The sequence below is a fragment of the Watersipora subatra genome, chromosome 4 (assembly GCF_963576615.1).
Source record: "Watersipora subatra chromosome 4, tzWatSuba1.1, whole genome shotgun sequence".
Taxonomy (NCBI): Eukaryota; Metazoa; Bryozoa; class Gymnolaemata; order Cheilostomatida; family Watersiporidae; genus Watersipora; species Watersipora subatra.
This window is the reverse complement of record NC_088711.1, coordinates 13197248-13212428: the sequence shown is the minus strand read 5'-3', so window position 1 is coordinate 13212428 and position 15181 is coordinate 13197248. Positions and strand designations below refer to the sequence as shown.

The 15181-nt window shown below is 38.4% G+C and overlaps 1 protein-coding gene across 1 annotated transcript; it reads left to right on the top strand.

The window, feature by feature from the left end:
• The first annotated feature begins 674 nt into the window (after positions 1 to 674).
• Positions 675 to 13011, top strand: LOC137393353 (uncharacterized). Its single transcript, XM_068079867.1, has 12 exons — positions 675 to 782; positions 1087 to 1328; positions 2215 to 2418; positions 4017 to 4206; positions 4699 to 5409; positions 7235 to 7327; positions 8262 to 8449; positions 8808 to 8984; positions 9400 to 9627; positions 9910 to 10230; positions 11299 to 11385; positions 12579 to 13011. Exons 2-12 carry the CDS (start codon positions 1161 to 1163, stop codon positions 12678 to 12680), a joined length of 2469 nt encoding a protein of 822 aa, XP_067935968.1. The 5' UTR covers positions 675 to 782; positions 1087 to 1160; the 3' UTR covers positions 12681 to 13011.
• The last annotated feature ends 2170 nt before the right edge of the window (positions 13012 to 15181 follow it).

Below are 15181 nucleotides of genomic sequence, written 5' to 3'. Positions count from 1 at the left end.
TTTGTTTACCAAAATGGTTTTGAATCATTGAATCCTTTCCATTCAACGCAAATTCCTTTGCTTTTTGTTTCTAAGACATTCATTAGGCATTTATGTGTGTTTATTCAAGCCAAGAATTATCCTATATTTGAAGATTTTTGAGATAAATGTGCAGAAGATGTTGTATTGCCTCAGGTTTGTATAATGATTTTGGAGCTGAAGCTAGCAGTAATTTGAATTCAGCCTCTGACAATTGAAGTAGAAAGAGTCTGCTAAATACCTCCTAGGACCATTTTAGAATTGGAGTACAAGAGACTTACTAAATGCCATGTATAATGGGTATCAGTCTGAACAAAAAGTGCATGTAGTGCTTTAAGGCAACCTCTGGCTCAATGCCACTTTATTGGCACTATCAGTTTTAATGAAATGTTCTCATATTTTGCTAGAGCTATAAGCAGCTATGGCTGGTGCAAATCGACAGCAAGAATTCGATCGATAACAAACATTGACCTTATCGAACAAGGTAAACAGCGCCTTTCAACGCTTTCCGAGCAAATGAGCCTTGCAAAAGTTCCCCTGTTGCGCAAGGTCATAACTCAAATCAAAACACAGTCTCGCACGCTTATTGGCCAAACACTTGGCATCTGGCCAACTAGCTATGTTGATGATTTTTGATACGAGGAGCCTGGATGTATATTTGCTCGTAGGATTGGTTGTGGTGCTAACGTTTTTGATCGTACTTAGTTAACTCACTAACGCTCTTCAACCTTTTAACAGGGATATCCTAGGATCGAAACCACTCGGTAAGTTCCATAGATTTGCCAGTCGCTGTCAATGCTGCTTGCTGGTTATCTAAAATAACAAAACTGTAGGAAGGTGGGTACCTAATGTGGGTACCAAGGTACCTACCTTAGTAGGTACCTAATGTTATGAGGATAAAGTGCTTGCTGACATTAGAAATTCAACAACTACTTTAAAAATCGAAGAGTTTACACAAAATTCACTGATAGTGTGTTCTGTGATGCTACAAGTACTTTTGAACAAGTTTGACATGGTAGTTTATCTTTTTTTAAGGGTGTCTGGTAAAGGTGTAATTCTTTAATTCAGGTTCCAACAGTGAAGTCTCTGATTGCCAGCTATCGACTTAATTGTTGACATTACAGGACTAGATTCTAGCTACTATGACTCGCAAACGGCGACGAGTTCGACCCAAACCAAAGGTGGCTGTGGAAACACCAAATGAAGACATTTTAGCGTTTGATTCAGGAAATGACTCTCCTCAAACTGATCATCCAAAGCCTTGGAGCGAGGAGGACGCTCACAGCTGTTCAGAGTCTATCAAGGCCTGGGTAAGTTCCCAATCAGCTTATCTTTGTAAACAATGGCTGCACGCATGACTCATTCTAGTGTCAAAATGTAATTGTAATGTGAACTTTTGACTGATGTTGTTGGGTGCCAGTTATCTACATCAGGGATAACAGGCTAGTGATACACCTCAGTTTTCACTGTCGTGTGCAGGAGAGAGTGCTAGCCATTCATAGCTGCCCAAGAAGCACATCTATCATTATTTTGTGTGTCACTGTGGCACATTACTCACTGTGTTTCCAGGCTTCAAATGGGTTTGGAGTTGCCCGCGAATTGCATCCCACCGTTTCAACGATTCGGAGTTGCACTATATAGGCTTTTCCAAGATTCACGATGTTTCCCTCCAAACAAAACTTGTTAAAATAGACTCGCTTTCGGGTCAAGGTCACTTTTCAATTCATGCAGTCAACTAGTCGCACTAATAGAGAAAATATTTTGTCATCCTCAGATGAGTAACCCGTTCTCGGCATGTGAATTTTAATGTAAAGCAAAAACAGTAGTGGGTAGCAATAGAAAGTTTTCGTAGCAGAGATTCACGTGGTTGTGTGCTGAAGTTTTTTTACCTCCACTAGTGAGAGCTTAGCCGAGTATTGTCGATTCGTATCCATCAGCAGTGAGCATTTCTATGATGTCGAAGCACTCTTACAGCAAATGCCTTTGCACAAATTTAACGAAGGGAAATGGCTTCAAATGTGTTCAAATTTTACTGTTTGTTCGATTCAGGAAAATATGATTTAGAGAGGAAGCAACTCTGAACCAAATTAAAGCCTGGAAACGCCATGTTTGTATTACAGCTTTAACTTTTATCTACCACCATGTTTTCCCTCATATTTTTAATCACACTTAAAGCTCTGTACTATATATTTGTAGAAGTTTTACCAGGCATGCGTTTTAGAAAGATATCATTGGTTTCTTGACGAAAGACGCCAGCAGATTGCGAATTATTATTCGCGTAAAATCAGTGATGTATATCTGCGGCAGTCGTCTGCAGATGTGTTAGGAGCTGCTGCTGACTACGAGTTGGCCATGTCAGATGAACTGTCAGCCGTTGAAGAAGAAGAAAAAAATGCAGATGTGAGCTTGTTTTTGCACTAATATATGCATTGGGAAATAATATATGATGATAATAGATAATGATAATAAAAAGAATAATATAACTAATATATACATTGGGAAAGGATGGCTGGAAATACTAAGTGCAGTCGCGTGAGATTTGGGTTTTCCAATCATAACTAGTACATATACTAGTACTCCAATGTGGTGATGAGAGTAGACAACTCGCATCGACTGCCGCTATCCGTCACAGAAGTTATTTTTTATCATTGGCTTGTTGTTTATGACTGGGAAGTTGTAGATGTGGCTTTGGTATTAAAATCTTTAGAGAATTTTACCAAATTTTATGCGGTAGAACCTGAGCGATTGGCAATGTTCAAGTTGTTCACCTTTGGGTTGAACGATCGCTTAGCTTTCAATTTGGACCAATATGGGACAGCCAATGACCAAAAAGAATTATTAGCGTATCTGCTTATGTTCAAAGATTGACTGGCATCATTTTACAATTATATTTATTAGAACAATATAATCATATTTTGTTTTTCATCGATGATTTTGATGGTCGTAGAACAAAAAATCACTTTTGGCGTCCAAAACACTCGAAGAGCATGCGCTCTATGCTGTGACAAAAGGCCATTTTTTAGCGAAACAATTGCATGGTTTACTGATGTCAATGCTGCAGACTAGCCAATGAGTGAGCGCGAGACAAACCAACTCGTTGGCCATTATTTTCACTATTAACAGGCACTTTTGCAAAATATAAAATTAGTGAAAAAGGTAATATTAAAAATAAAATAAATAACTATAAATTGTATAGAAATAGTCAGAGAGTAGTATGAAACTATCAGTTTCTATAAAAACTGTCCGATATAGCATTGATGATCTAATTGAAACCTGTGGCTTCAACTTACCAATGGTTAAATGGTGCTGCTGCCGTCAAACGACAGGTTTCTGTTTGCCCTGGAACCTTGTTTACAAGTTTTCGAATGTAAGCCTACCTTTTAGTATGAATAATATTGAGCCAATATGCCATTTGTATAGAGTTGTCATCTAAAATTTACATAGATTGACCATTCTTAACCTTTTTCATTTTTCAATGAAAATGATATAACTGCGCAAACATTTGTGTAACTCCTACTGCTATCATTAATAATTCACTATTACTAATGGACATTTATACAAGTAGCGCGTGAATTGACAGCACTTCAGAAATGATTTACCGAACTGTGCTCTAAAGTGTAGCCATATATCAGATGTCTATGCTATACATTGGCAATTTGTCTGTAGCCATAGCAGACGTCTATGGCTACATCGACAGTTTTTCTGTAGTCCTACCAGATGTCTGTGCTATACATTGGCTGTCTGTAGCCGCAGCAGTTGTCTGTACTATAAATTGGCTAAGCATCCTTGTTGCCTGTTGTCATGGCTACACGAGCAGACCCCATTAAATTTTCTATAATGAGCATGTGAGAGCGCCTGATCTAAAATTGTCACCTAATCTGCTTTCTTTGTCACGAATTCTCAGAATATCACAAGCACACATCCACATTACTATGTAAACATGGTTAGACACACGTACACATTATTGTCAATGCTTAATGTTAGCCCTATGCACGCAGGAACTTTTCTCTGCAAATATCAAAGCCCTGGAAGCTGGCAAGCCCATGGCAAACCTGCCACTGATTGACACCAGAGTCACCCCGGAACAGGTGTCCAAGTTTATCCTTAAATACACAAGCAGCGATGGGCAGACTGTGCTGAAGAAAGAATCCATGAATCTGAGCTTTACTAGTTCTACTAGTTCAGAAGGTCTCTTAACTCGTTTCTCTTGTATTTATCAAGTTTCCACATAGCGATAGAGTAGTGACACACCCCCATATGACGCTGCAATGCCATCATGACAATTCTCATTCTATCATGACTCGGTGTCGCTGCTTAGAGGCAAAACACCCATGCGATGCGCCATCTTTGTGTCATGAATAAGGCCTTAGCAACCATAGGCATCGCACGCATAGGTCTTGCTTTCCTGTTGTTTCATATGCAGACATGTGCCTTGACATAGGCGTCCCACCGCCATTGCTCTACTATAGCGCCCTATGGAGACATATGTTTGTCAGCCCAGCGTAGCGCTTCGGGCTACGGCACACTTAGGTGTCACTACACTATCACTCTATGGAAACTTATCAATTAGACCTATCCAGTGAATTCATGAATAAATGAATGGAAGTTCTTATGACCTTAGACAAGACTGGCTTAAGAATAAGATATGGTGACAGCTCTGAACTGTATTTTCTATTGCAGACTCTGGGTTGTTGATGGCTGACCAAGTAGGGTGCCTCGGCTTGCTGACTGATGATTTATGGAAACCCGATGAGGAGTTGTTCCACGGCTCATTCAGTGTGGACCAGTTTTATCAGCCGCCTGTTGAAGTAGTAACTCAGACCATGGTTGAGACGCCGTCTGCGCTGGAAGTAAATGCTGCCACCATTAAACCAAACATCGCTGATGAAGACTCGGCTATAAAGGCAGTTGTTTACTCCCAGGATTCGTCCACACTTGCCACACTCGATCCATCCACACAATCCACAAATATATCAACACTGACCTCACCAGACCCACCGATGTTGGTCTCACATAACCCACCCACACTGGCTTCTTATGGGCCGCCTATGCTGACCTCACAGGACCCTCTTATGCTCACAACGCTGCCAACAGCAGACGATACTTTCGAGAAAACCACTCTTGCTAATTTTGAAGATTCGCTGTCACATCTAACAACCGAGTATGACAGTATACTGAGTCCTGTTCTCATAACTCCCAAAGTTGATGAATGTCTTCCTAGTCGATCGGTCATGCCAGTCTTGAAATCATATTCAGGCCCCTCCGCCCTCTTCGAAGAGTCCTATGCTCCCAAGGAGGAGCCTGTGTTGGGTCACACAGTTGATAATCAGAAGGTTGAGGTTAAACCTGCTGCCCAACAGGAAGCTGTGAAAAGCAAGAAATCAACTAAAGGTGATTGTAAAGAAATTTACTTGCTTTTGTTACTCGAGAGTAATTGGTGTCATTGTACTGCTTGGAGAGTTGTAGAAATCAACTGTAGCATACAATATGTAGATAACTTGAGAATAGATAGAGACCTATTGTAGCGTATATTCACCCACACATAGATCTATATGTATAAATCTTATTGTTGGTCTGTCCGCTCGTCCAGTTATAGAGATAAAGTTTTAGGAATAAAAAATCACTGTGCATTGGATTTAAACTTGGACACTCCCGTTCTGCAGACAGGCATTTATCCAATACTCCATACTTTCCAACTGGCTATGCTATGGGATAAATTGGGTAGATACTTAAAAAATTTTCATGGTTTCACGCTCAACACTGCCGGTAGCGTTATACGCGATGCCATACCAGAAAAAATGCATACCCATATGTGAAGAGAAATGCTTAAACTCGCATGGCCAACAAAACTATTGCAATCAGTATAGATTTGTAGTAGGCACTACAGCTAGTACAGTATAAATTACACATAAATAAACACAGTACACAAAAATAAACAAAATACTTTCATTTAAAAGTTAAAATGGTAATTGTATATTTTGATTAAAAACAAATTTTCTGTTCCAAAAATTTTTTCATTTTTCATGCAGCGTGGGGCATTCACCTAGTATACATATACTTATATATATAAAACTAAAGACTCGAAGCAATAATTAGTGAAAAGGTATAATTTGAGCTAATATTTAGCTAGATGTAATTTGAGCTAACTTACACTAGATGTAATTTGAGTTCACTCACAATAGATATCATTTAAGCTAACTTAAACTAGATGTAATTTGAGTTCACTCACAATAGATATCATTTAAGCTAACTTAAACTAGATGTAATTTGAGTTCACTCACAATAGATATCATTTAAGCTAACTTACACTAGATATAATTTGAGTTCACTCACAATAGATATCATTTAAGCTAACTTACACTAGATGTAATTTGAGTTCACTCACAATAGATATCATTTAAGCTAACTTACACTAGATGTAATTTGAGTTCACTCACAATAGATATCATTTAAGCTAACTTAAACTAGATGTAATTTGAGTTCACTCACAATAGATATCATTTAAGCTAACTTACACTAGATATAATTTGAGTTCACTCACAATAGATATCATTTAAGCTAACTTACACTAGATGTAATTTGAGTTCACTCACAATAGATATCATTTAAGCTAACTTACACTAGATGTAATTTGAGTTCACTCACAATAGATATCATTTAAGCTAACTTAAACTAGATGTAATTTGAGTTCACTCACAATAGATATCATTTAAGCTAACTTACACTAGATGTAATTTGAGTTCACTCACAATAGATATCATTTAAGCTAACTTAAACTAGATGTAATTTGAGTTCACTTACAATAGATATCATTTAAGCTAACTTACACTAGATATAATTTGAGATAACTTACAATAGATATAATTTGAGTTCACTTACACTAGATATCATTTAAGCTAACTTTATTAATTTTTTATTATGATCAATTTTATTTTTACTTTGTGTTAGCTGGCTTAGTTTTTTTTTAAATGTCATGTTTAAATAATTTCAAATATCAGAAAATACTTTTGTATATTGAGACAAATATTTGTTCAAAATTAACATCGTACGCCAAAAAAGTAGAGTTTCACTTGACCACAAGTCAAGGTTCGACTGTTTATATATTACATGGGAGTCGATAGAGACCACCTTCAGTAGATGCTCAACTCGGTGCTATAAGAGATTTAGTTGTTGATCTTATAGTTGATAGTGCACCATTTCCCGTCATTTGTTCCAGCTCCAGTGAAGTTTGTTGATAAAAAGAGAGTCGGCGCTAAAGATGCAGAGCTGGTGAAAGAGATAAAGTTCAGCTGGACTGACCAAAGCTCTGGTAGGTTAACTATGTTAGTGTTAGTTAGTCAGCTGATGTGTGTACATACAAACATGACATTTACTACGGCTATCATGCGTATATATAAAGATCTACTGACTTGAAGTTTGGTAAAAACTTATACAGAGCTACTGCACATTTCATTCTAATATTTTAAGTAGGTAACATTTGGTCGATGATGAGGTCGTGCAACAGGACTTGATTGATTAAAATTCATATTTAGACAAATTGCGACTAGCTCATTATTTTATTTAGTTGACTCCTTGTTAGCGATGTCATGTGCGGCAAATTTTTCCTTCACTCAAACTGACCCGTGAGTTATAATGTAGACAGCTGTAAGAATTAGTTACTCTGACCCTGATTGAGTAGCTTCGTAAGAAGTAAAGACGCCATTGCTTGTTGTCACTATTTTCAACTTGAAGAGGAAACTTCATATCATCAGTACAGGGCGTTACCTAGTCTATCCGCTAGAAGTAATGATTCATCTGTAAAGTATTTTATTTTTATAAATTCGTACCATGCGCTAAGGCGCTCGGTTTGTAACAATAGACTTATGATCTCGTATCTAGTAAATAACAAAGAGCTCTCTTTCAACTTTTTGATACAATTAGCTATTGTATGTGCACTGCCCTACCTTCCTTCTTTTTATGGAAGGGTCCTATTTCCATTTGGATTTTCCTATTTTGTAATAAGCCATGGTTGACTCAGCATAGGAGAAGGGCGTAAGAAACTGGCCCCGCAAGTGCTACTACGCTACTACACAAAAGATAAAACGATTGGGAAAATTTAATATGTCTTACTTTTGGAAGCTGATTACCACCCTAATCTTGTCGTTAACACCAACACATGAAATAGTAGGTGATCTCGAAACCCAGCTCATGCTAGCCTTTAACCAATGGTTCTCGAGAGCTCTATTTGTGCGCGCACATTGCAGTGAGTGAAGAGAAGAAAGTAGAGGCTCGAATCTCAACTCCAGCCACAACAGCGGCTATCACCAAAGACAAACCACTGCTGTCTTTTGCTGCTGTCGCTGCCAGTACACCTGTGGCCATGAAACCAATGCCAGCTAAAATCACTCCTAATATCAAAGAGTCAAACCAAAAGGAGGTTTTTAGCACAAAGGTATGAGGATGTTTGTTTTACCTTGATAAAGCTGATGTAGCTGAAAAAATGGTGATGAGTGGGTCCTTGCAAAGTAATTCATGGACGAGCTGTTATGTATGCGAAGGAGAAGAAGGAAAACAAATGATGAAAGTTTCTGCAATATCAAATAGCCTACTAGAGTTTTATTGGAATTTGATATTTTCTAGCCCACCTTATTCTAAGAACTTTACAAAATGAATGCAAAAATGTCAGTTAGACGAGCTACTTTAGGATGAATATATCATGCTTATGAAAAAACTGATAGAATACAGCTTGGAGCGATTCCTCGGCCAATATTATTACTACCATTATTATTTGGCTGCTGGGCGTTCTACAGAAACCATCGAGGAAGTTTGCAAAGACGAGCTGTCTGAACAAAACTAGTCTATGCTGGTCATTTGTAAAAAACAAGAAATGTTCATGGGGAGAGGAATGCATCTATGCCCATGGAAGAGCAGAACTTCGACCTTTTCCCAAGTGGTACGGCAAGAACCATATTGCCAACAATGGAAAGGTAAGCTTTGTACCAATCGAGGGCTACTCTCTCTGTTAATCTCATTTTGATGGAATAGTCAGTGTTCGGTGTACTGAACTTCTTTAGAGATGGTAAGTGACATCACCATGTACTGTTAATATGTATTGTTACTAGTATCTTATTGCTTTATGTTATTATTTAAATCATTTAGTCTTGCTGCCTTGTGAAACAATTGATTGCGAGTTTCAGCTTTCAAAAATTTTCACACGTCGTTAGTGTTAGAAAATTCAAGACCCTAAGCAAAGTATATGTGGCTTTTGCAAGAAGCCCACCTCCAATTGAGAATTAAACAAAGCCCTGATGGACAAGTAACATTTTAATTGGTTGTTAACGTTTTATTTAGTTTTATAAGCATGATTAAAAAAGTACTTTTTGTATTGGTATCTTCCGACAGATAATAAAGCCACCGCATCCAGAGCCTTGCGAGAACCACTACTGTCCATGGCGAAGGCATCATCTGTTGATCAAGACAGAAGTATGCAAACTTTGGGAGAATCATTGCTGCCCGAACACATGGGAAAGCTGTCGGTTCGCTCATGGTGCTGCCGAACTCAGACCACTCCCCAAGCTAGAAATATGCCGACTGAATCAAAAGGGAAAATGCAAATTAAAGTCTAGTGAGGTGAGTAATAAATGCCTTTGCATTGGCAACAAAAAGTTTTAGACATCATGCCAGATACGTTGAGTACACGCATGTAATCACTATATTACTTTACTATTGGAGACATTAAATGATCGCTTGTATGCCATCGACTGCTAAGTGATGCTTGCCAAATCGATTGTTGCCTAGCTTCTATGCTGTCAAAGCAGATAGCAGCCAGTCCAGTGGTAATTCATGTTGGGTTAACAAACGTTTGTATGGATGGATTTTCCACAAGTGATAGTTTGTATTTTACTCATTTAGTGTGTCTACGCGCATGATGCCAGTGAGCTGCGAAAAAAGAAACAGAAGAAGGCCAAGAAGGACTCTAGGCCTGAAGTAGATGTCAGCACATCTCCATCCTCTTCAAGCAGACTTCGGACTATCAGCGAGACCTCAGCTAGTTCTTATGAGACCTCATGGTCAGCTGTAGTCGGCAGCAGCAGAGTCAGGACTATCAGCGGCACTTCCTGGCAGTCCGAGTCTTCACAGGGCATGAGAGACCTTGAAGAGTTTGATTGGGTTGCTTGGAATTCCCAAGCGGAGGTTCCAACGGAAGAAGAACTAGATGAGTCATGGAATGAGGTGAGTCACCCTGCTATGCTATTGTCACCCTGCTATGTCATTGCCACCCTGCTATGCTATGGCCACCCTGTATGCTATCAACACCCTGTATGCTATCGTCACCCTGTATGCTATTGTCACCCTGTATGGTATCGTCACTCTGTATGCTGTCGTCACCCTGTATGCTGTCGTCACCCTGTATGCTGTCGTCACCCTGTATGCTGTCGTCACCCTGTATGCTATCGTCACCCTGTATGCTATCGTCACCCTGTATGCTATCGTCACCCTGTATGCTATCATCACCCTGTATGCTATCGTCACCCTGTATGCTATCGTCACCCTGTATGCTATCATCACCCTGTATGCTATCGTCACCCTGTATGCTATCGTCACCCTGTATGGTATCGTCACTCTGTATGCTGTCGTCACCCTGTATGCTGTCGTCACCCTGTATGCTGTCGTCACCCTGTATGCTGTCGTCACCCTGTATGCTATCGTCACCCTGTATGCTATCGTCACCCTGTATGCTATCATCACCCTGTATGCTATCATCACCCTGTATGCTATCGTCACCCTGTATGCTATCGTCACCCTGTATGCTATCATCACCCTGTATGCTATCGTCATCCTGTATGCTATCGTCACCTGTATGCTATCATCACCCTGTATGCTAACCCAAGGCTACAGTTGAGCGGTATTGCTCTCAATTCTTTTTGCACTTACTAAAAGCGCTGTTGGATCTCCTTTGCATACCCAAAAGAATGCGTGTGACAAAATATGTATTGTAGAAGGGGATAAGCAGTAAGCATTTGTTTATCTCGATGTGTATTAATAAACTTGGAGTCATCCTTCATGCAGTTTTCACTGATGCATTGACACACATATGCTTATCCACATAATTTTACAGTATTTTTTCAGTATTTAATCTAAACACTAAACATACTACATGTGCTAACAGCTAAAATAGTATGCACAGTGAAAATGTTCAACTGTTCAAATCTATCAACAAAGTTAATCACGTGGAGCGTGATTGGATTTAGAGGAATTGGCTGGTGCGAGAGGATTGCTTATGCTTTCATATGTTTGCAGGATGAGTGTGTGATCTGCTCTCATCAGTTCACAGATCTGAAACCGAAATATATGCTAGAGTGTGAGCACACAAACTTTCATGAAAAGGTAAACTTGATCGGAGTTTTTTTTACTATTTAGAGTCTTTGATCTATTAGACGCTCGTCTGCATCTACATGTATTTTTCTCATGTCAGATCTAAAGATAACTTACTGTATTTAGTCGAGTATATCATGCAAAATTTTTACTGATTTTTAATTGAAATTTAAGGATGCACATTATGCATGAGTAAGTACAGAAAGTCTCATAATATGCTGTTGCCTGGTAAATCCTTTAAGAGATGGATGTTTATGTCTTACCGTTTCTCTGTTCCTGCGCGATTGGTAAAGTAATACATCTTTATACCGCTCAGTTTCTATTCTAAATAAATAATAATGTGTACGGTCGTTTGTTGCGAACCAACTATCTTTTATCGTTGGCTTCAGCATGCAAGGACATGTATGATTTTTTATGTTTTTGCAAGCATGGCTTTCGACAAAGTGCTGATAAACCACGCTTTACCAGTGTATCATATGTTGTCAAAAAAAATTTTTTCAGAGTCATATCTTCAAAAATAGTTGTTATTTTTTATCTTAGATAGAAAATCAAGCTAAGAAAAAGGAAAAAAAATCAAATTAAGGAAAAAAACCTTACACAATTTTCATTTAAAATTCACGGAAATGCATTATACACGAGTACATGTTTTACTCAATTACGATACTTTATCTGTCTTCTATAAATCTCAAAGTTTGTGTGTTACTCCGTGATTCTGTACTTCGGTGTGTCCAGCTATCGCTATTAAAATATTGAAATGAAGAATTCCTAGCGCAGAAGATTTTGTTGGAACTCCCCGTACACCAGGCAAATGCCTTACCAATTTAGCTACGCGAGATTGATCAATTCATCCGGCAACATATGTTGTTATGTGGGTGAAAATATGCTACCGCTCTCCGATACGGCGCAACGTAATTTTATGCTGCTCTCCTGTGAGAACAAGAAGTTAGCTCTTGTTAGTAAGCTTACTCAAATTAGCCATTGGCAATGTGCCAGGCAACTAAATTACCTCTCATTGCTTATAAGCGGATTTTTAATACTTGTGCAACGTGGGCATTCCGCTAGTGCAGATATATACGGTATGTATGTTTTACATCATATTGCTAGTGTACAGGCAATGTTTACCTTAGCCAGTTAATTATGGCTATCAAAGTTTATTAAAGTGTGACTTGAACATCATCATGAGTTTTATACTCTCTTACTTTTAGTGCATAACGCAGTGGTTAGAAAGGAAACAGACGTGTCCAATATGCAGATGCCCAGCTGATAGCTGTGAACAATTTACTGAAGAACAGTGGTATCTTGAATAATCACTATCGAATTCATCGTCTTGAAAAATCGCCATTTACTTGAAAAAATTACATTGTAATTAGATTTTATGCTTTGGATTGTTATAATATAGCCACTGTAGCACATTATGACCAATGAAGTTTGCTTTACAATTAAAAAAATGTTGTGATTTCCTTTATGTTGGCAAGTTTCAGACAACCCACCAGGTGCCTTTGAGCATTTGCATGTAATCACTATATTGCTTTACTACTGGTGACATTAAATGATCATTTTGTTCAGTTTTGTACTACATTTTTTATACAAAAACTGCTACATACAGATATCTTTCAATAAATTTTGTCAATGTTGGCATTCCGAGTTTTAAATGCTACCAATATACTGTACTTTATAGCGTTTAGTTTTGTGACTTAAATTCTTTGATTTAATTGTCTTACGTAATTCCTACAACTGTGTTCCATTTGAACTTGATGCCATCAGTTATTTCTTAATGCTAACCAAAACTACGCAATAGGCGTCTAATGGTTCGGCGACGGAAAGTAGCCAATTTAACTTGAAAAGTTTCGGTAAGTGAATAAGCCTTGTGGCAAATATACATAACTTCAGGTGATAGATTTTATCAGGGAGCACAACACAAGCAGGGAGATTGATTTTATAAACCAAATTGTACAGATCCAGTGTAACCAATTAAATAAGCTACACATTTGCTTAATTATAACATTTACTATTTAAAGCGTAAATCGTGTAACGCCTGCACCAATGCACATCGCGCTGTCTGCGCAGTGCTCTCTCGGTGAACCGATAATTTCTCCGTACTCTGGTACTGAATGTTTTGCACAAATGTATTACAACAATAGTTTTTGATTAGAAAAATACAATGTAATGTCAATACCGAAAACAAAATCGATAATATTATTTAGTGTATCGCGTACACGTACATGTATTAACTTCGCGCCAAAGCACTTTAATAAAGTCTGAAACGGATATGTTTCGCGCATGTGCTCGGGAAATCCCCGATAGAGTGTTGCCATCTGACTACCTAATATTTCTTCAGCATTTATTCCATGCTCATCCTCGACCGCGCTAGCTCATCAAGGTAGCTCACCAGGTGCGTTCGAAATAGCGTAAATCACAACCGTTTAGATTTCGCTATCAAGTGAACATATACTGTACATTACTTTTCTAGTAAAAAATTTTAGTACAATTATTAGTAATAAAGGAGACTACGTGTAACGTTTTAAGCCTAGTAATTAACTACGTAGTGCTAGAGTATCTAGATGGCGTTGGTGACTACATGACTATTTTATGATTGAAGTGTCACTGTAATTTATGTTTGTAATACCACGGAAATGTCATAGATATAAAATTAAGTAAAATAAAGGGCCTAGTACTTTTATGATACGATTTACGAGTAACTTGCAGAAGTTTATTAAAACTTGGGTCGGTCGTAAGAAACTTTTCTTTACAATGAACTTTGTCATCTGCATTAAAAAATTTGCTTTTTGTATTGCACTCTTTGTACATTGAAGTTTATTGTTCCTGTACTCAACTAAAAAAATTGTTTTGTTTGGAACCATCAGACAAGAGCGTCTCTCCAACATGGACCTGCACAGATCATTCATTGTAAAATTGTTGGTGGTTTATCAGAAATAGAATAGAATATGACGAAAGATAGCAAAATGTCGTTTGAAATGGTTCTATCAGGGCAAACGATGGTCGGTATGATCAATATAAAAATCGTTCGTTTAACGGAGAAATGATTGGGTGGATCTGCCTGCGAGATACTTTGTGATAGAGACTCCAGTGGCAAAGTATCCTAATACTGCTAAGATAATCAGCTTTGTTGGTGTTACAATTAGTTCAGGAATGGTCATTTTGTTACTCGGTCTTTAAGTACTTGGATGCTAGCTATATGTAATTTCCACTAATATGCTAGCTTTGTTACCCAAACATTACCAGTATATAACTTGACTGCTGTTCACTCTAAGCTCAGCTCACCATTTTCACTAGCTGTATAAAATACAAGCACAATGAGAAACATAAGTCGGTAGTGAGAAATCAGAAGCAATGGCATGGTTGCGAATGAGTAGTGAACATTGTAAAGGAATCGACTGAGTTCTTCTACTTGCTTTACAAGGAAACAAACCACCCGAGCGCAGAGTAATAAAAAATGCGTATATTTCTCACATACATAATAAAGCCAAAAGTAGTGTGCATACAAATAACTGCGTAGGTTGAGACATCAAGGTGCTCTGGTCTTCGTCGCTCTTATGGCTCCTTTTATATCTTTCGCTCCTTGTTTGGCTCCACTTCTCAGTAGCATGGACGACTCAACCGTCAGCTGACCGGAAATATTATTAGGGGATGTGTCGCCGGCCGAGTCGAGGCTCAGCCCGGTCATAGCATCAGTCACCTCCTCGGTGTCGGCTTGGTATTCGGCTCTGACCCCGACGATCTTTTACCACACTCTTCTTCAGCGGAGGCCCTGAGGCCTGTTCACTCAGAGTCGGCAAGTACTCCCGAC

Bases quoted from the DNA above. Each gene is read 5' to 3' on its own strand.
- LOC137393353 (XM_068079867.1), top strand. From the start codon at position 1,161: ATGACTCGCAAACGGCGACGAGTTCGACCCAAACCAAAGGTGGCTGTG. The intron at 2,419-4,016 runs GTGAGCTTGTTT...CTATGCACGCAG, and splicing joins AAGAAGAAAAAAATGCAGAT to GAACTTTTCTCTGCAAATAT. The intron at 5,410-7,234 runs GTGATTGTAAAG...CATTTGTTCCAG, and splicing joins AAGCAAGAAATCAACTAAAG to CTCCAGTGAAGTTTGTTGAT.